This window comes from Protomyctophum parallelum, assembly GCF_964188405.1.
Source record: "Protomyctophum parallelum genome assembly, chromosome: 22".
Classification (NCBI taxonomy): Eukaryota; Metazoa; Chordata; class Actinopteri; order Myctophiformes; family Myctophidae; genus Protomyctophum; species Protomyctophum parallelum.
Window position 1 is genome coordinate 20910338 of NC_139714.1, and position 21588 is coordinate 20931925.

Genomic DNA, 21588 nt, shown 5'->3' on the forward strand with positions numbered 1-21588 from the left:
CACCACAGCTACATAGGGCCTCTCCCAATGCCTTTGGTCTACAGTATGTATTATGTGTGTACATATAGATTTGTGTCACACGAACATAGTGATTTTTATCTCTGCATTTATGTGCACAACAGTCTCTGTGTTTCCTTTGTACGTGCAGGGGAGAAAATAGGGCACGCACGCACGCAAACATTTTGTTGACTAAGACCAAGACTGAAAGGCTCAATATTTTGACTATAAGACTAAATCAAAATTGACACCGACAATAGTCACAACAATACTAATATATTGAGCAATCTACAGAATTTGGTTTTTACTTTAAAACATTAGTCAATCACAATGGCGTGAAATTCAAAATCCTAGACCGGGGGGGCACTTCAGGTGGACCGTTGAGAGCGGAGGGGTTCAGTGATTCCCTGTATTAAAGGATAATGACATAAAAGGTGAAGGTAGAAACACAGCTGTGTTGGCATTTAAAAGGCAGCAGACCAGCTCACAGCAGCACTGGGCCTTCACTTTCCATCAGTGGGGTATTTTGTGTGAGGTAATTTTTTTACTTTACTGGAGTATTTACAATTCTCTGTACTTTTACTTCTAGGCTACTCCACTACGTCTTAGAGACAAAATATTGTACCTTTACTCCACTACAATTATCTGAGATCTGAGAATTGATAATCTGCGTCAAATTAGTGCTATGAAAACGAATCCATCGTCAGCAAGCCTAGAGGCGATGGGCACATTTTATTAATGGATTAAATAGGCCCGGGCCCTCAAGGTGTTAACCACTTCGGCTCTGTGTACATTTCGGCCATTTTAAAATAGCCTTGTAGATCGGCTTGATCTGCTGAATTTCCTGACTTGTACTTGAGTATTTCTATACTGCAGTTTGCAGTATTGATACTTTTAATGTGAGCGCTCACAACATGTGATCAAGACAATAATCCGCACTTTGGACTTTGCACTTAAAAATTCACATTCAAGTTGCAAAGAACTTCAATGTGAACTTCATTGTTAATTCATATTATGTGTGTGGATTACAGGTTCCAGGTTTTGATTGATTGATTACATTATTAGACAGACATGTAAACAGCAGACATTTGGGCTAACAGGATAACACAAAAACGCCTGGTCCTAATTATTAAATTCATCAACATAGCATGAAAATACATATCAACAAATATAAAACACCAAATGGCCGTGAATGCCATCTCCTTTCTGTGGAGAAAGTGAGTTTTCCTCCCCCTCCTGACGTCTGTTCACATTTCATTGAAGAGTGAGTGCACAAATGAAATCTGCAAGCTTTTGAATTTTGCATCACATCCACCTTCATATCCTGCAGATGTCCTTTGCTTCATTGCATAACCGACAGAAAGTACCTGAGGTGGATGATGAAGGATGCGTGGGCGGCTGGTTGTGAAGGCAAGGGCAGTATTTCTGCTCCCTGGGAGAAGGGACCACTACTGCTATAGTGTTGATTTTGTCGACTAAAACTATGACGAAGAATGTTCGTCGACTATCTTCTTTCCACCAAGGACAGCTAGATTATAAACTAAGATATAATAACATGAAACTAAGACTAAATAATTGATAATTTCGTCAACAAACGGAAACGACAGTAAAATGGTGAGAAGAGATCCAGTAGAACTAAAAGACAATTCATTTTATGCTTGCAGGTTGCATGCTGAAAATAGCAGATCTACAAGATCACAATGCGATGCAAATCAGCCATTACGACGCCATTATTAAGGCCCACCAAAATACATTTCAGTCGAAAAATCTTATGATATTTAGTAGATGGCTGCTCTGATCACAAGTGGGGGGGGGGGGGGGGGCAGTTACAGTAGGCCTTGCCCAGTGACACGTATAGCCCTGGCGAGCGTATGGTCGAACTGGTAACCCTCCGATCGTACCGACGATCCGCTCGACAAAGTGTATAGAGAGGGTATAGAGATTGAGATGAAAGGGAAAAGAAAAAGACAATGACGAGCGCTGGCGGAGTGCACACAGAGTGAAAAGAGTGTGAGGGACGGTCAAGGGCGGAGGACGGAAGGCTGAAAGGCGAGGCTATACTCGGGGAGGAGAGAGAGAGAGAGGCAGAGAGTGCGTTGGTGGCCTTTTGGTAAAGGTTATCGGTTTGTCGCGGCACGGGCGGGGGGTGAATGGCAGTTGTTCTGGTGGGAGGAAAGGAGGACCACAGCATTGTTGGTCTGGGTCAGAACTCACACACACACGCGCGCGCACACACACACACACACACACACACACACACACACACACACACACGGCCTTGACATCTGACCATGGGGCAGCTCCCCCCGGCCCCTGCATGGCATTCATAGTCACACACACGTCGGTGACACACCCATCCCTTCCGAACGCTAATGACATTAAACAGTAGCTGACATTTTACACTGACTTTGAATAAGCCCAGCTATTGTTTTGTTCAGACCTGCTGTCTCTCTTTGCGTGTGTGTGTGTGTGTGTGTGTGTGTGTGTGTACTGTGTGTGTGTGTGTGTGTGTACTGTGTGTGTGTGTGTGTGTGTGTGTGTGTGTGTGTGTGTGTGTGTGTGTGTGTGTGTGTGTGTGTGTGTGTGTGTGTGTGTGTGTGTGTGTGTGTGTGTGTGTGTGTGTGTGGATATGCTATTTTTTGTCTTTGGGGTTAAAAGTGGCAACAACTTATAGAAATGTGTTTGCGGCCCACCCACCCGGCCACGTCGGATCAACAAGCTCACAAGTCGTGAGCTTGTTGATCTGCTATTTTTGGCCAACGCTCCTCTCAGAATATGGATGCCGGGCTGCAAATGGTAACAAAAGCATGGCATTTTGAGAGTTTTAAGCATATTTTGATTGATTGAAATAATGTTGTCAATCTCAACTATTTTGGCAACTATAATGGCGACATGACATTTTCACATTGCCCCCACCCCTAACACCTGAATCCATCGTGCACTAATTGGCTGACGGCTGTTAGCATTTTCTTCACCTGGAATCTGGAAGCCCTCGGGGCTGTGGTTGACGACGTGCTAACAGGCTGTGATAAGACGAGAGCAGGGATTGGAGGAGAGCAATAGATGGAGCGATTGATTGATTGAAATATTTATTAACAGTTTGCAGAATTACAGCACAAGCATTACATGTTCAATTCATCAAAACATTTAGAGATGTACAAATAGGCACTTTCTATATAGTCAGCGGAATATGAGATAGGGAGCGAGAGAACCAGACAGAGGGAACGAGAGATATCATACTACAATTCACTCAATGTCTGAAACTCTGAATGTCTGTCTGAAACGCTGCCGCGGCTCCTCACTGGCTGCACCAAACACTCCCACTTCTCACACCCACTGACCATAATATTATGGAGGTCTTAACGAAGTCCTTTTTTCAATTTAACAAATTATTGATTAACCCATTCTGACCTGAGATCAGATTCATACGAGGTTTCCACTGGACACACACTGGTCTGATTAACCCATTCTGACCTGAGATCAGATTCTAAAAATGTCAGTCGTTCTTCGATTTTTCAAAAAATAGCAGACCTACAAGCTCGTAGTGCACCACTCGCTATGAGCTTGTAGATCTGCTATTTTTCAATAGCTAAAGCATAACACCAAAATGGGTTCCCGTTCAGAATGGGTTAAAAATGTATTCATTCGTGAATTAAAATATCCCATCGACTTACATGGGAAAATGCGAAAACTCACATCAAGTATTTTTCTCTCCGAAACCGTTGGAGCTACAGTTACAACACATGGAGGGGAGGTTCATAATAATTATTTAAAAAAAACATGCTTTTTGGGGGACAAATCCGCTATGTTTGCGATAGCGTAGCCTACGTGCGCGTGATCTATTACATCACACTGTACATCATTTGGTGTTCATATATTCAGAACGGGTAAGGTCTAGTAGAAACAAATAGGACCCTTTTCCACCAGTTCAGAACCTGCAGTATTTAGTCCATAAGCCAGACCTCTAAATTTGGAACGTTAATTATGAATTGAGTGTGCAAAACCATACCTATATTAAATTGCTTAAACCCTTCCACAGGAGTAGCTTTTTCATATTTATCAACACACATTAACATTTTCACCTACAGTAGGCTACTATAGGTGAATAGGTAAAGTATAAAAATAATGGCTAAGTTTTGATTGATTGATTGATTGATTGAAATCTTTATTAACAGTTTGTAGAATTTACAGTACATTTTAAGCACAAACTCAATACAAAGACTGTCAACTGTGAGTGGACGACCCAATTAAGCATTACACTTGTTTACAACAGGGTCCACATTGTTCAATTCATCAAAACATTTAAAGACATACAAACATTTAGAGACATACAAATAGACATTTCTCTGTAGGTAAAGAACAGAACAGGAATTCATCATATGGGAAACAAAAAAAGGGAAATGCAGCCATCCGTAGGTGCCCTTTGAGAGCGGTTTTGAAGGAGTCAAGGGATTCACATGTCTTAATGACTGTTGGTAGGGCGTTCCACATTTTGGTGGCATAGGAGCGAAAAGAATTTAGTCCCTTGTTTGTGCCGAATCTGGGTTGTACATGGTTTGTTGCACTCCCTCTGGTGTTGTGGGTGTGGACTTCGTTTACATTAAGGAAGTATTTAGACAGGTACATGGGTATCTTGGTGGTGTATCGAATCTTGTGGACCAGACCCATTGCAAGATGCTGTACTCTGTCGTCGACCCTAAGCCATCCCAGCCTGCCAAAGTGGGCAGGGGTGAGGTGGGTTCGGGGGGTGAGGCCAAGTAGGAGCCTGACCAGTTTGTTTTGAGAGGTCTGGAGCCTTGTTTTAAGGGCCTTTGAGGTGCTGTGGTACCAAGAGGTGGATGCATAGTCAAAGAAACCTTGTACGAGGGCTCCTGTTAAGGTCTTCAAGGTGTTTTTGCTGACCAGTGAGGAGATCCTGTAAAGGAATCTTGTTCTTTGATTGACTTTTTTGATTACGTTGGTGGCCATTTTATCACCGGAAAGATTGGCCTCCAGGATGGAACCTAGGTAGGTAATTTTATCTTTTCGTGTGATAATATTGTCACCCACTCTAACCAAGAAGCCATCTGCCTTGCTGAGTTTACTATTTGATCCGAAGAGGATGGATTCAGTTTTTCCCAGGTGTAAGGATAGTTTGTTATCAGCGAGCCAGGTGCAGATTCTACCGAGTTCAGAGCTGAGGGTCTTTTCAACCTGCAGTTTGTTCCTGTCCGAGACCAGCAGTGCTGAGTCATCTGCGAACAGGAACAAGTTGCAGTCACAAGCTGAAGTCATGTCGTTAACATAAATTAGGAACAGTAAAGGCCCTAGTATGCTTCCTTGTGGGACGCCACAGCTCACTGGGAGGGGAGGGGACAGTGTTCCGTTCACCTCCACCATCTGTTCTCTCCCCTCCAGGTAGGATTGCATCCAGCTCACTGATGTGCTATCAAAACCAATAGCTTTAAGCTTGTTAACCAGTATGGAGTGGTTCACGGTGTCAAAAGCCTTTTGGAGGTCCAGCATGACCATGCCGCAGTATTTTCCAGCATCCACCTCGTGTTTGATGTGGTCGCTCAAATAGAGGAGGCATGTGTCAGTGGAGTGGGATGTTCTGAAACCAGATTGGAACTCGTACAGCAATTTATTAGTGGCAAGATACTTTTCAACCTGTTCATAGACTATTTTTTCCATCACTTTCGAGATGGAGCTTAGAATAGAAATAGGGCGGTAGTTGCCGGGTTCTAATTTACTCCCTTTTTTGTACAAGGGGGTTACTTTGGCCAGTTTAAAATCTTGGGGGACCTGTCCCTGTTTGATGGAGAGGTTAACTATGTGGGTGATGACTGGAGCTATGGAAAAGGCTGAGTCTCTGAGAAATTTGGAGGGAATATTGTCATGGCCAGTGGCCTTGTGGGGTTGGAGGGCACTCAGTTTTTTAAGTACCTCCTCGGTTGTTACCATTGCCATTTTAAAATCATCTTTACAAACACCAAGGTTTTTGTAGAAGGCTTTGATGTGCTCTACACCAAAACGCCCAGAGTGGGAGGGCAGTTTGCTAACCAGCTTTGTTGCAATGTTTGTAAAGAAGATGTTCAAGTGGTTGGCTACATCGAGTTTGTCAGTGATGAGGGTGTTATTCGATTTGATGTTTATGTTAGTAAACCTGGTTTTTAGTTTCCGACCACAGCCTAGTTGGTTGTTTAGTAACTTCCATAGCTCCCGAGGATTGTCAACACAGATGCGTCCTCAGGTCTAAATGGGTTTAGGAAACGTTCTGGATGTTCTGTACTGTGTGGTTATAGTCCTCCTGCGACGGAATGATAAAGAGATGTCGTGTATAGCCTCGATCTGCCCGTTTAGAGACACTTTATCAGGCCCAGATGACAGTCCCTTCCGACTGTGGACTCCCACTGACACGCAGACGGGCACAAACACACACACACGGGCACACACACACACACACACACACACACACACCACAAGTTCCACTCTCGGTTCAACCTCGTCCCGCTCTCTCTCTCAGTTTCGCTAAAGTCTCAACCAAGAGGCGTCTTTTTTTTTTAAATCATCATGATATGCGTTTAGTAATAATTTACTGAACGCATATCATGATGATTTAAAAAATAAATAAATACGTAGTCCCATTGATAAACGATAAAGTGAGGTATGGCAGTCAATGATTTGTTAAATGGAGAGACGAGGTTTCTCCCCGACAGAGTGTATATAGACCACATGGAAAAGAAAAGGGTGTTGTTTCTATACTTTCTGCCTGTACTGCCAGGTGGGTCTCTTGACAACTATAGAGTTAGGTGAGAGAGAGGGTGGAAAATAACATAATGGGAGCTCTTCCACTGAAGCCTGCAGTGTTTCTCTTAAAGGATCTATAACATAAAATATTTTGTGTTTTTTGGGGATCCCATATGTGTTTTATATCCCCACAAATAACCAATTTTGAACAATCAGGCTTTCATATCGGTGCTTTAATGGAAATTGCTCTCAGGAACAGCTCAACTGATTTTGGTCTCATCGTAATGTCATCAATGTCACACTACTTTGTATATTTCCAACTTCTTCAGTCTTCAGTTTCAAATTTGCATTTCCACTTTGTTTACAATGTCCACCATTGTTGATTTTCCAAGCTGGCATGGAATGGAAACAAGCCTGGTTTTATCTAGCATCAGTATTATAATGACTCAAATATTAAATAATCTGCATATCAGCACCCCCACCACCTCAGGACATTGTGGTACTGCAGCTAAAGACCAGAAAGAAATGACAAGGACCTGTTTATATCAGAGTGGTGATTGAGCCTCAAACCATTAGAAATAACTTTGATGGACATGGACAATATGATATTAAATATTAAAAGCAGTTTCAAAATGCATGTTATTTGCGCTTTAATTCTAAGGCCTGTCAAGTGCTTCTCTACTAAAGCCTGTCTCCTGCAGCTCCTGTATTACACTGCAGCGCCTCCGCGGTCGGACGCAGTGCAGAGAGCCGCTAGCAAGCTGTCCTCCACCATGTGTACAGTACAACTACGTTAAAAGGTCAATAAGACTTTGCCAGGGGGGGGGGGGGGAATGGCCGCTTTAGGCAAAAAAAATGGCTGTGCTTAAACACCAATACCGATGATGACAGCTATACAGTAGCTCTTGCAGGCTGGGAAAACGTTTCAAGGCGAACAGTGAATGTATAGTATCCTCCAACCGTAGGGGGTGGAGGGATCGCTGATTCCGTGTCAGTACTCATTCGGATGAATCGCCGGACAGAGGGGGCAAAGCACACAGCTGCCGGTAGTAGTAGTTCAAGGTGAAATTATAGATGCTCTTGTTCAAAACGGTACGAAGTGAAAGTCGCCGTCGGATTTCTACACAAGTTAAAGCACTGTTAGTATTGTCTTTTTAGAATATTATGGTATTCCATGTCCATGCTTTTAAGCATACAAATTTCACAAGAATATTTTCTTTTCAATTCTCCAACAGTGTGTGTCACTGACCGCAGAAATGTTGATTCTGTCGACTAAAACAACAAATGTTGGTTAGCTACCTTTTTTCACTGTCGAATACCAAATAAAATCTAAGCTATAATGACTAAACTAAGACTAAATATGTTGACAATTTTGTCAACAAAAAATAAATAAAAACTAGACTGAAATGCTAGGGAGTGACTAGTGGAGGCTGGAGAAGAGATCCATTGGTACTAAAGACAAGTCATTTTGTGTTTGGTTGCGCTCGGGTGTTCAAGTACAAGCTGTTTTCAATCAGGCAGGACGACGCCATCAAGGCACGGGACTCCCTCTTTCACAGGTGTTTAGCCTTGATTGCGTTTAAACCCTGACATTTAACGTCAGTAAAATGCCTAAACCTAACCATAACCCTAACGTAAACTAAAAAACCCTGTCCACCGGGATGAAACTCCTTTGGCACTGCCAAAATACTGTACGTTTAAACGTCTTGTTTCACTTTAAAAAATTTCTCTCTGCATGTGCGTGCGTGCGTGCGTGCGTTCGTGCGTGCGTGCGTGCGTGCGTGCGTTCGTGCGTGCGTGCGTGCGTTACATTACTTGTGAGGTGGTTATGTGTGTGTGTGAGTGGTTATACACATTTGGTTCCATTTGTACACTCAGTATAATGAAAGCACATTCATAGAAATCTCTCACTGTCTTCATTTGGAACAACTGTAAAGGCCAAATCTCTCTAATCACTCGCACGCACGCACACGCACGCACACACATGTCACACACACACACACACACACACACACACACACACACACACACACAGGTGCTAAACGGAAAGCAGCATGCATGAATCATCACTTCATCAGTTCAACTTGTTCTTTTCTCTTTGCAAAACAAGCGGTGATTTCTGATAAGTAGGCTACGGAAGTGCTGTTTTTCCTCTGCCAACTGAGTGTGTGTGTGTGTGTGTGTGTGTGTGTCTCTCTCTCTCTGCTCAAATGAGCGTATGATTGCCGTGTCATTGCCATCACTGCGGGGACACTGGGGGCCGGGGGGGGGGGGGGGGGGGGGGGGGGTTGATGGGGGACACTGGGGGGGGGAGGGAGGGCTGGATCATGGCCATTTAGCAGCGGGACAGAAGCATGGCGGCGGACCCAGAAGGCAGTGCCATGCACATGGCTGGCTCAAAAGACTGCCAGGTGCAGCCTCCGGCTCCCTGGGTTCCATTAGAGGACCCCTGCTCACATGTATGCTACAGCTGGCCTGGGAGTGTGCACGGTACAGTCGTGGAGTCACAGTGAAGAGGAACCCTCCCGAGTTTGATTAGTGCTCGCGACTTTCAGAGTGTAACGGTCGGTCATGCTCCCCATGCTGCCATCGCCTCCCTCCACAACGTGTGCGTCTGTGGATCGGCATGTGACTCACTGTCGGGGTTGAAAATGGCGAAGGCAAAATGTCAAGACGATTATCGGCTCGCATTTTCATTACATGCGTCGTGTGTTGTTTACGAGCCCTGCTGCTAAACACAGCAGCTCAGAGGAAAGGAGTCTCCACGGACGTATACCGAATGTTTTGCTCGCGCCTGCGGTTCTGAGCCCCGCGATTATGAATCCACACATCCTTACCGCACCCAAGTTGGTGCAGGTACCCCGGGATTGAACCCTGCAGATCATCGTCTCCTTTTGAATGCTAAAATCTAAAGTATCTGTCGAGGTTGTTCAAAAACTGCCCCAGTGTGGCTGACACGTCATTGTTGTACTGGGCATGTTGTTATGTCTTATGTATTCACTATGTGTTGATTGTGTTCTGGTCCTAACAAAGTTAACGGTTGTGTCAATGCTCGGCTTGTTGTCTGCAACAACAACTCCATCACTGTAGACATTATTCTGGTGTTTAGTGTCGCTGTGTGTGTGTGTGTGTGTGTGTGTGTGTGTGTGTGTGTGTGTGTGTGTGTGTGTGTGTGTGTGTGTGTGTGTGTGTGTGACTTCTGCAGCTTGAATGCGTAAGCTCAGCGATTATTCTATTGCTGATTTATGCAGTGTGCTTTTAAACAATAAAGCTTATAGAAATGTCTTAAATCTCCTCTGCGTCATCAGTGCCCATATCCTAAGTGGGGTTGGCCAAAGGGCCTTTCTACATGTTATCTCCGTGTCTTTACGAAAACACTTCACAGTCCATTTTCCTCAGGTGGCAAACGGGTGTAAATCAGCTGTTTAGTATGCTGCTCGGGTGCAGGTTTAATGAGAGCTCAGAAATCCTAACACAAGCCTAATATACAGTGTCGGGGGAAGAGGAAGGGACATCTGGATTTATCTGTTGATGTATTATTTATCCAGATCCTCGCTATATACGGCTACCTAACAGAGCACTTATTATTCCACGTGTTTCCACACCGACATCTGCCGTCGCCACAGATGCAAATGGCCATGCCCCAGTAGAGGCAAAGAGACACCAGACAACAATACATGTTGGGGCCCAGTCTGTTTGGAAGTGGTCCAACTTTTTTGGATCATTATGTTATCAGCAAGAGTTTATTTATATAATTTAAGGCGGCAGAATATTTTCTCCTGAAGAAGTTGGAGGCTTGTATGACTGCAGGAGAGCCAGGGGGAGAGGGAGGGGGGAGAGAGAGAGAGACTGAGAGAGAGAGAGAGAGAGAGAGAGAGAGAGAGAGACTGAGAGAGTGAGACTGAGACTGAGAGACTGTCAGTCTATGCTGTGTGGGCTGCTGCCTGGCTGCTAAAGCAGGGCCTCTAGTATAGCAATAAGGGTGAGGGGGGATATTCAGAGAGAGAGAGAGAGAATGCTGTTGTTAGACTGGCAGTTAAGTAGTGCACTAATAGTTACATGCATCATTAGTAGCTATAGGATATAGCACTGAGATTTGTGTGCGTTCAGTTGCAGCAGTTGCTTTACTCTGGCGATGTCATCATATAACACGGGATGAATTAACAACTTCAACTTTTTCTTTGTCATTTTTTTGTTGTTGTTCTTTTTCAACTGGACTTGTTTTTGGAAGTGTCGGGATAATTCGCAGCGCAAACTCGTTGCCGGAACCTGTGACAGAAACTGTGAAAGCTGTCCTCTTTTTTTGGTTAAAGTTACTATAACGTCAACAAGGACATCATGCTCAAGTTCAGCACCACCCACCTCTCCTCCAGGTGTGTGTGTGTGTGTGTGTGTGTGTGTGTGTGTGTGTGTGTGTATGTTGTGGTAGTCTTTGGCTATTTTCAGCTACATTCAATGCTGTCCAAAAACGTGTGTGTTCATGCATGTGTGTGTGTGTGTGTGTGTGTGTGTGTGTGTGTGTGTGTGTGTGTGTGTGTGCGTGGCTGGCTGCCTGCCGGTGCACTTGTGTGTTACTGATGTAGGGCAAAATGTTCGGGACGAAATAAATCAGGGAGATTGTCAAAATTGGGGACAAAGTTTCATAGCCTTATAGGTTGGGGTTAGTGTGCGTGTTGTGCGTTGTGCGCGTGCATGTGTGTGTGTGTGCACATATTCAGCATTGTGTTTGAAGTTAGCCTTTGCTTGCCGCAGTGGGTGATGCAGTTGATTCTGGAATGAATGTTAATGTGTTCTACGAGGCATTGATTTATAAAAATATTGTTATCTTTGAGACAAACTTTATGACGGGGAGACGGGGAGTTTTATGGGCAACCATAATGTCACCGTCATCCAATTTATGGCCTGCTTGATGGCTCATGGCTCCACACAAGCTGTGTGTGTGTGTGTGTGTGTGTGTGTGTGTGTGTGTGTGTGTGTGTGTGTGTGTGTGTGTGTGTGTGTGTGTGTGTGTGTGTGTGTGTGTGTGTGTGTGTGTGTGTGTGTGTGTGTGTGTGTGGAGCACGTTATTGTTGTAATTTCATTCTGTGGTTCTCAAAGTGGGGTCCGGGGATCCCCGGGGGTCTTAAAATTATATATTTTTAATTTTTTTTACATTTTAACAATACAAATCTTTTATGGGGTAAAAAAAAAAAAGACTATACCACCAAAAATGACTATACCACCAAATATTTTCAGATCGGAATCCGCAGCTAAATACTCAATTAATGTGGGGGTCCTTGACATGGGAATGGTTGAGAATGGTTCGAGAACCACACATTTAATTTAATCTTTCTTCCTCTTTCTCTCTCTCTCTCTCTCTCTCTCTCTCTCTCTCTCAATCTTCCTCTCCAGTCACAATGAGCGAAAGGTGACCTGTAAGCATCCGGTGTCAGGCGTGCCTTCCCAAGACAACTGCATATTTGTCGTCAATGAACAGTAAGTCCCTTTCTCTGTCTGTCTGTGTCTCTCTCCCTCTCTCTCTCTCGACCCCCGGTCAAAACACTCTCTATACTCTAGCACCATACATACCACATCCACTCACACATAACATGCATGTCATGCTCTGTTCTCCCACTTAGACAGACAGTGTTCCATACAGTACTGTTAGGGCCACTGTTCCCAACATGTGGGCTGGCGGCCACTGGAGGCCCAGGGTCCGTGAGGGTATTGCACGTGGGCCCAGAAATTAGAAAAGAGAAGAGAAGAGAAAAGAAAGAAAGAAAGAAAGAAAGAAAAGAAAATGGTAAACAAAAATCAGTGCCGGAAATCCTTCAAAATAGGAGCTCTGGGGTGCCGGAAAGACATTACTCTGAAACCCACGACCCGGAAACAATCCGCTAAATAAGTGTGCTTTACATTGCTACCTTACATTGCTATCGTTTGAATTTATACGATATATAATCCAAAAAGCGTTTGGATTATATATAAGCGTATTTTGCGGGAGAGACGGATGAGGATCGATCAGTTCAGAACCACGGAGAGCGCCCTGGATTAGGAGAGACGAGTCATTCTTTCTGCCGCGCTAACGGCTAAATCAACGGTAAGCTAATATGACTGCAGAGCGTAGCATATGGTAGCCGAAAGGCAAACTGACAAATTTAAAAAAAAGGAAAAAATTCAGAATATTCCTCTCTCGCCCGGTATCATTGAGGATGCGCTAGGACGTCTACAGACGTCGTATGTACCCCTCGGTTCGAGTCCCTATGACGTTTCCAGACGTCGTACAGTATGTACAGAATGTGTTAATGCACACAGCAGTGGTTCTCAACCAGTGGTCCGGGGACCACCAGTGGTCCTTGACGGCGTTCCAGGTGGTCCCCAGCTAAATGATGGAGAGTTGGTCACCACATGGACATTTTAGATCTCGAACTCTTGAGAGTGAAAAATGAATTTGGTTTCATTTTTACACTCTCACTCTCTCAACAGTCAAATTATCGCTAAACATCTGCATTACTTAATTTACTAGAAGTCTACACAATTAGAGAATGTAGAAGAATTCTGCTATTTCGATCAAGATTTGCCCGTTCTCTCTCCTATGGTACCAGCATCAATACAGCATGGAATTGTGGACAAAGTCTTATCCAACGATAAAGAAAAGGGTTGAAAACCACAGCCGTAGGTTGAGCATTCAGTCTCCCAACAGAGATGTTAGTGTGTGTAGCTAGCGGTTGCCTCGGCCCCCTCCTCCTGACAGCCCCCTCCGCCCCCACACGCAGCGCACAATAGCCCATTCTGACCTGAGATCAGATTCATACGAGGTTTCCACTGGACACACACAGGTCTGATGAACCCATTCTGACCTGAGATCAGATTCTAAAAAATGTCAGTCGTTCTTCGACTTTTTCAAAAATAGCAGACCTACAAGCTCGTAGCGCGCCACTCGGTGGCGCGCTATGAGCTTGTAGATCTGATATTTTTCAATAGCTAAAGCATGACATGATGCCAACACCAAAATGGGTGCCCGGTCAGAATGGGATAGAATACTGTAGCATAACTTGCCCTATACTGTTGAATTACTTGAGTATTGTGGATGTACTACACTTTTACTTCTACTCCACTACATCTCAGAGGCAAATATTGGACTTTTACTACAGTATTACAGTATTATTAGAAAACATACATTAGCCACTTCAGCCGTATTTAAACTATTTTCAAAATATTTGTATACATTTTATACGTAATAATGCCTTGTGAGAACAGCACATTCTACATACTGAGTACTTTTACTTTTGGTACTTCAAGTATATTATTATGCCAATAATGTTGTACTTTTACTCAAGTAAATTTTGATTACCAGACTTTTACTTGTAACAGAGTATTTCTACATTACAGTATTGATGCTTTTTGTTGTTGTTGTTGCTTTTAAACAATGTAGTACTTTTTCCACCACATGCTTACTGTATAGGGTCTTTCAGAAACATGGTCTGCCAATAGAATCCACCCCTCAGGTCCATGTGATGCAACGCAGCTGTGGTGTAGAAAGAATAGATTAATAAAAATGTGTTCGCAGTGCCGTTGTTCATTCAGCAGATACATGTGCTCCCGTGGCTGTGTGTCAGGAGTTTCCCGGGGGAAGAGAGAAAGAGCCTCGTGTGTGGACGTGATAGTCTCATGATAGCAGTGGTACTCAATTGTTTTACTTAAGTAAAAGTATTGATTGATTGATTGATTAGTTTATTGAACATAAATGTAAAAATGGCAACAGTACTAGTGTATACAAGGCCATGCATGGCCTACTTGTGCGCAAGCGGAACGCGCCATGAGGTGTGCTCACCACTGCTGGTACGACTGCTGCTCTGAGTCCTAAACTATACTGTCTAGGTTTGAAATACAGCAGTGGTCAGTGGTCCCTCGTTGCCCGGTGGAGTACACCGACATACACACATACCCAGCCGATACCTTATACCAATTTTGAAATGTACTTTAGTTACGTCATCGAGAACAGTGGTTTCTCATTGGCTGGTGGAATGTACCGACATACATGCTTGGTCCCTGATTGGCCGAGCAACACCACTGACATACGCAGCCGATTACAGTACTTGCGGGCTCTGCTTGCTTATTATATAAAACCAACAAAAAAATCTAAATCATTGTCTGGCACTCTTCTTAGTCAGTCTGAAAAGTGAGCCTGTAACCATGTGACAATAACCCTCGGATAAGGAGCATTATACCAAATGAATCACATCCGTGGGTGCCGACGTCAGTCTATAAGTGCGTCCCTGCACACCCACACACTCTTCCTCTTATCTGACGACTGGAAAGTCATGCACGACAGGGCCAGCCTTCGCCGCAGAGTGACAAAGAAGGCTTACAGGTTCACTTTTCATTCATAAAACCGGGTTTACGTATACGTAACCTACATTTTCATTTCAAATGAACCTGTAACCATGGTCACAAGGAGAGTGAAGTGGCCAAAACCTATATACAGGTCAAAAAGCCATACACGAGGAGTGAAACTCATCACAGTAATACAGCAGAACACAACCAACTGAGTTCTATAGCATTTCATTGCTGAAAATAACGTTTACAAAACATTCTCCAGGTTAATTCCATTGAACTGAAATGTTCCAATCACAGGAAACAAACATTCTGGAAGCACAACCGACGGGTGCCCATATTTAACTGAGGACGATACAAACTCAGGCGAAGATGCCGCCTCTCACGGGCCACACATGAAGCCTCATCATCTGAGGCTTCGGGTGCCATATCCTGCCATGTGCCTGCATGGGACAGCAAGTCCCGTCTGACTGGAAGACACCATGGCTGGCCCCTCCAGCATCTCGTATAGATCTCTCCCATCCATGGTCTCTGTGGCCAATTCGGTGCCACCAATAGTACCTGGGCGCGCCGTGCAGCAACCTCACCATCCTGAGGAAATACATACAGGTACACACAATACACACTTATACCACAACATAAATGATGAGACGGCCTCACAGTACACCAAGGGTGTGCCACAGAGAAGGCAGCCCAGAGCAGGCATCCAGTACCGTGAGGAATGATAGTCAGAATCACAAGCTCATACCGACCAGGAGGAAGAAAAGAGGAAGAGTGTGTGGGTGTAGGACGCACTTATAGAGTGACGTCAACACCCACGGGTGTGATTCATTTGGTATAATGTTCCTGATCCGAGGGTTATTGTCATGCATGCAGGTTACAGGTTCACTAACCATCATGTTTGACTCTCTCCAGTATGTTGCCGTCTCTCTCTTTTGTGTGTCTTGCCCCTCTGTCTCTCTCTCTCTCTCTCTCTCTCTCTCTCTCTCTCTCTCTCTCTCTCTCTCTCTCTCCCTCTCTCCCTCTCTCTCTATCCCCTCTTGTGTGGTATAGCCACTGTCCCCAGACATAAACACAGAGCGAGAAAGCCTCTGTGAATCCTTGATGAATGCTTCACACCCCCCCCCCCCCCCCCAATGAGATCTCCTCTCTTGGAAATGAAAATGCACAACACACACAGAGAGGCACAACTTTTCTTAATCGAGGCCAAAATATTTTTTTACGCAGAAAAACAACCCAGCAACAGCAGAGTCGAGCCGAAACAGACCAGGGCTTCTGAGAAGAAAAAACAAACTAATTACACGTTCCGCCTTCCAAACCAGTCCCCCAGGCCCAGGCCAGCACTTTTTTGGCGTAGCATGGAGTGTGCAGCAGCTGATACAGTCAGTACGCACTACGCAGTGGTCGATAAAGTACTCGACTTTTTACTTAAGTAATAGTAGCAATACTAGAATACTCTGTTGCAAGTAAAAGTCCTGTATTCAAAATATACTTGAGTACAAAATTATTGACATCAAAATGTATTTAAAGTACCAAAAGTAGAAAGTACTCATTATGCAGAATGTCCCATTTCACAAGTTTGCAAATGTTTTAAAAAAATATATTTTTCTTTTGAAAATAGCAGATACGTACCTTTATTTGCCATTGTGTATACACACATAGGAATTTGCAGATCTACAAGCTCACAATGCGTCGTATCATATCGGCTATTTTCAAATGGCTAATGTTTTCTAGTAATAATGCAGATCTACAAAGTAACTCAAGTTTTTAAATAAATGTAGCAGAGTAAAAGTACAATATTTGGATCCGAAATGTAGTGGAGTAGAAGTAAAAGTATTGGAAATCGGAAATTCACCAGTTAAGTACAAATACCTCAAAAAGTTACTTAGTTACTTTCCTCCACTGTCGGATACGTGACTGAGATTTCACCCCCTCTCTCTGCAATAGTTGAGTCTGGCTGCTCTGAGTGACAGGAACTATCCGCTAACTATCTACTCTCTCTCTCTCTTTCTCCACATCCGTCTCTCCCTCTATCACTCACTCGCACATTTTCTCTCTTTCATCTCCCCATTCCAATTATCTCCTTTGTCACACTGCTCCTATTAGCACTATGCAAAAGGTGTGTGTGTGTGTGTGCGTGCGTGTGACGTGCGTGTGTGAGAGCAGCATATGCAAATTAACCATGTGCAAAGTCGTATTTTTAAATATGTTGGCACTGTGCGACAGCGGAGGTGGGAAAGTTATTGCAAATGAGGAGTGTTTAACATGGGCGGTGCGGAGGTGATAGGTCTGTGCCGCTTCCGATAATGACACTGTGTACGCGCCACTCTGGAGGGCGAGGAAAGCAAATGAACCCAATTAGGACGGGAAGGCATCTGTGTCGCTTTAGCGTTTAACCACTTTAAACCATTATTTTAAACTTTAGCTGTTGGAAAGATAGCTGATCTACAAGCTCACCGAGTGCCGCGCTACGATTGTTTCTATTTTAGAAACAATCGTGGAAAGGTCAGGTGCAAATCTTTGAATGTATGCTTTCACAGCGAACGTTTTTAACTCATATCTTTGCATCTGGGGGGTTCTCTGAAACAACATATTTTGAGATGGGGTTCCGCGGCCAAATACATTATATTTGGGGTCCTTGACATGAAAAAGTTTGAGCACCACTGACATACAGGTTTTTCAGAAAACTGTCGGATTTAGAAGACATTTTGTAGAATCTGGTCCTCAGTGCTAAGCTCTAACCAGAACAGCTGACTCCCAAGTCACACAGTATGGTTTTTAGACGTTGTTTTACCCACTTTAGGGTGAGAAGTTCAGTCACCTGGGAGAGACTCGGGAGCATTTATTTGCCCTCATGGGTTGGCTCCTAGAGTGTCCTCTAGGGGTGGGTTGATATGTTGATAAATCTCGCCAAGATGATACAATATCTCCACGATATGCCATTTCAGAGATAGTGTATACATTGTGATACAATGAGTATTTGGTCTAATTGGTTACCTTGTTGTAGATGGTTGTACTGTTAAGTATATCCATAAAAACCAGCATGAAAAAGAATCGTGATAATATTGTGGATCGTGATCGACAGCTTGAAAAATAATTGTGATATTATACTTTTCCATATCGCCCTCCCCTATACGTGCCTCTAGTTTCGGGTGCCTGACGCAGTGTCCAGCCAGCCTCGTCCTTCTCTCTCTCTCTCTGACGTTGTCTGTGACCCGTGGTGGGTCCCATGTAGACTAGAGGACCACATTTCTGATGTGGTTCGTCCATGTGACACCTATAGTGCCATGCATAGCTTGCGTGGACTCCATCCAGGACCCTTCCCTGTTGTACTACCTCCCCACAGGTTGAGAACCATAGGGAACACATCCACACAAAGGGAGGTCATCCAACATGGAAAGAGGCCCAATCCCAATTGCCTCCCTCAAGCCCTGAGCCCTGGACCCTCATTCGACTTTAATGTCGTACGTCAGCTGTAAGTGCTTGAGGGTGAGAGGCTGCAAGGGCTCCAAATTGTTGTGAAAGAAATGGGACAGCACTTTGAAGATGAGTCCGCCATCCATGACACTTTGCATCACTTTATAAAAACTGTCCTTATTCACAGCCAGTGCCTATACCTACATGCTTGGCCTATTTATACATGTCTATCACGTCTATTTTAGACAGGTGAAGACAGTTGGGCGAGTGGTTCTCAGGATATGTGAGGAAAAGACAGACAGACATGCATCCGTACATAAAGAGATTGCTGGAAAGTATACCGTAGATAAATAGAATCACATGTCATGGGCAGCTGTTTTGCTCTTACATCGTACATAATTTGAGGGTTGGAAAAAAAACATGCGTGACTTAACGGCAAACTGGTCGATTAGCTCGCTGCTCTGATTCCAAATCACCGTTTTAAAGGCAAGTTATGCCCTGTGTGCAGTGCCGTCGCTACCTATAAGCGTAATACGCACTGCGCGTAGGGCAACAAGCCGAGGGGGGCAACACAATGTGCCAAAAAGTGCCAAGCCAAGAGATAAGGAGAGTGGGGGGGGGGGGGGGGGGGAGAGAGAGAGAGAGAGAGAGAGAGAGAGAGAGAGAGAGAGAGAGAGAGTGAGAGAGAGAGAAATCGCTAGCCCTGTATCCTACTCTAAGTAAAACCGACCTGAATTACAACTGTAGCCTATGCTCTGTTTTTCACTCTTTACGTCTTCAAATCTCTTCGGCGAAAATTGCAGATCTACAGTGCGATATCTGCCTCAGGTCACACAGTGTTGTGAGCTTGTAGATCTGGTGAACGTTTTTTTAATTAAAGGAAGCAAATCACTTTGATGAACACCTATCGAGCCACGTCTCTCCCCAGTAATCTGTTTCTCAGATTCCGGGAGAATAATGGGTAATTTTTTTTGTTGTTGGATATACTCAAAACAAACAAACGCAAAAGCACGCACAAATCAAGACCTCTTTGAGTGTTGAGGACGAAACTGAATCCTGATTGGATCCTAATTTGCTATGATTTATTATATATTTTTTATATTTATTTTGTCATTTTGTTCTCTCCTGTCCTGTCCTGTTGTGTTTCTAGCTTGAGTTGTGGAAAGCTTGTCCCTCCCGACAAGCCTCCAGAGCCTGACGCCAGGTAAACCTCCTGTCTAGTATGCTCTGCTGCTCTGGCTTCAGCATTTCTCCCTTAGTATTATGGCTGATTCTACAAAATGAGTGGTTCTTATATATATATATATATATATATATATATAGCGGATGTGCAAGCCCGCAGCGCGGCACAAAGTGACACGCTGTGAGCTTGTATATCTGCTATGTTTGACGCCAACATCCAAACTACACTGATGCTTTGCTGGTTTTAATGGGTCAAACCATTACATTCCACATCACACTAACTTTTTCATGCCAAATAAATATGTATTTTTGACGCAGAGCTCAGACCCCCATCTGAACATTAAATTGGTTAAAGGGATAGTTCACCCGAAAAATGTCCCTTTTTTCTATTGATTACTCACACCATGGAGACTTGAATTCATGGATATGTTTTTGTTTTTGTCGCAGCAGTGGTTCCCTATGGAGACACAAAGGAGACTCTTTGTGACTTCTCCACTGCTGCTGCATGGAAAGGTCATTTTGGGGGTGAACTATTCCTTTAAATAGATTTTTGAATGCTGTGCTAACTATTTTTGCTGGGGCCTCTCAAGGATCCCTGGGGGTCCTTTGAAAACCATTGCTTTGAACGAATAGCCCGTTGTTTTATATCAGTGGTTCTCAAAGCGTGGTCCGTGGACCCTCAGCGGTCCTAGAGGGGGTTCCAAATGGACCCTTAAGGTCTGTAACTGTGGGAGCATACAAATGGGTCCATTTGGTTCCATAATGTGTACGCTTTCAGAGTTATGTGGGTCGTTGAAATTAAAAACTCTGAGAACCACTGTTTATGAATATTTATTACTTTTCCAGAATTTTACCACAGAGTGGTGAAACGCAAATGGGCAAAAATGCTTCTTAATATAATAGCTTGCAGCTAGACTAACAATGGAACCTATTATTTCCTCTGTTTTTCAGTTAATGTCAAAACTGTTTTAAAATTGTGACAGTGCTTTGCTTAAAAAAAGGGAAGAAGTCAGTCTAGCCATTAATCATAACGGGTTCCATCCGACTAATTCCATCTTTTCCTAATACTAACTGTGGTTTCAGACTGTGTGTTGGACTGCCAAATGATCTTCCTGCACAACTAATGCAAAAAAGAATTAAAACTGAAATGGTAGGGAAAGATGAATGTGTCTTCCACCTAATCTGATCTGCCTGTAGTCCGTGGCAGTTGATTTAGAATGAACTGACATTTTGGTACCTTCTGAATCCAATAGATAATTTCCCCCTGGCTGAGGTTTGTATTTGCTCTTACACGATATGACATTGCACGCACTCAAAGAATGACTACCACTGTGTTACAATCTTTTGAAAGTCGCTGCACTGAATATGCTTTGTTATGGTAAACTACGTACCTTTTAAAGCCAATGATCATGTTAACCGCCGTGAAGGTCCCACTGAGCAAAAGACGGCTATTAGACGTGTGTCTAAAGATGCAAAAAAAACTGGCTAAAAATGAAAGTTTATTAGACGTCTATCCTTAGATTAGACGTTGATTAGCGGTTGTTTAAATGTCTATATATAGACTGTTGCGATTAGATTGCTTTGGTTAGAATTAGGAATTAAGAGTTAGTAGCAGTGAAAAGTGTAGTGATTTTGGGAGTGGTAATAAAAAAAGAGTACTGCAAGAGCAGTACTAATGGTAACTAATAACATAAAATTAAAATAACTTTTGACCAAACAGCGTACTTTAGACGTGAGGTGGAGGGCTCTGAGTGTTCCCACTAAGTAAAGTAGCCTTGCAACGTCTTAAAACCATCTTTGTTTTGGTGAGTGAAGTACCATAGCGTTAAGGAGAACTCCTTCTAACGGTATCTGGGCCAGAGCTTTTAGTCTAGTTTTTATCTGTTGACAAAATTGTCAATATAGTGAGACAGTAGCATCACTCACAGACCAGGTAAATCACACAGT

The 21588-nt window shown here is 43.7% G+C and overlaps 1 protein-coding gene across 10 annotated transcripts in view; it reads left to right on the plus strand.

The window, feature by feature from the left end:
* Positions 1 to 21588, plus strand: part of plekha5 (pleckstrin homology domain containing, family A member 5) — a 243472-nt gene that overhangs the window by 151641 nt on the left and 70243 nt on the right. For 8 of the 10 annotated variants that reach the window (XM_083758115.1, XM_083758120.1, XM_083758119.1 and 5 more), the window contains exons 4-5: positions 12118 to 12201; positions 19610 to 19663. In XM_083758115.1, the coding sequence (XP_083614241.1) occupies positions 12118 to 12201; positions 19610 to 19663 (138 nt within the window). The remainder of the gene's footprint in view (positions 1 to 12117; positions 12202 to 19609; positions 19664 to 21588) is intronic. The other 2 variants (XM_083758123.1, XM_083758117.1) reach the window with 1 other exon arrangement.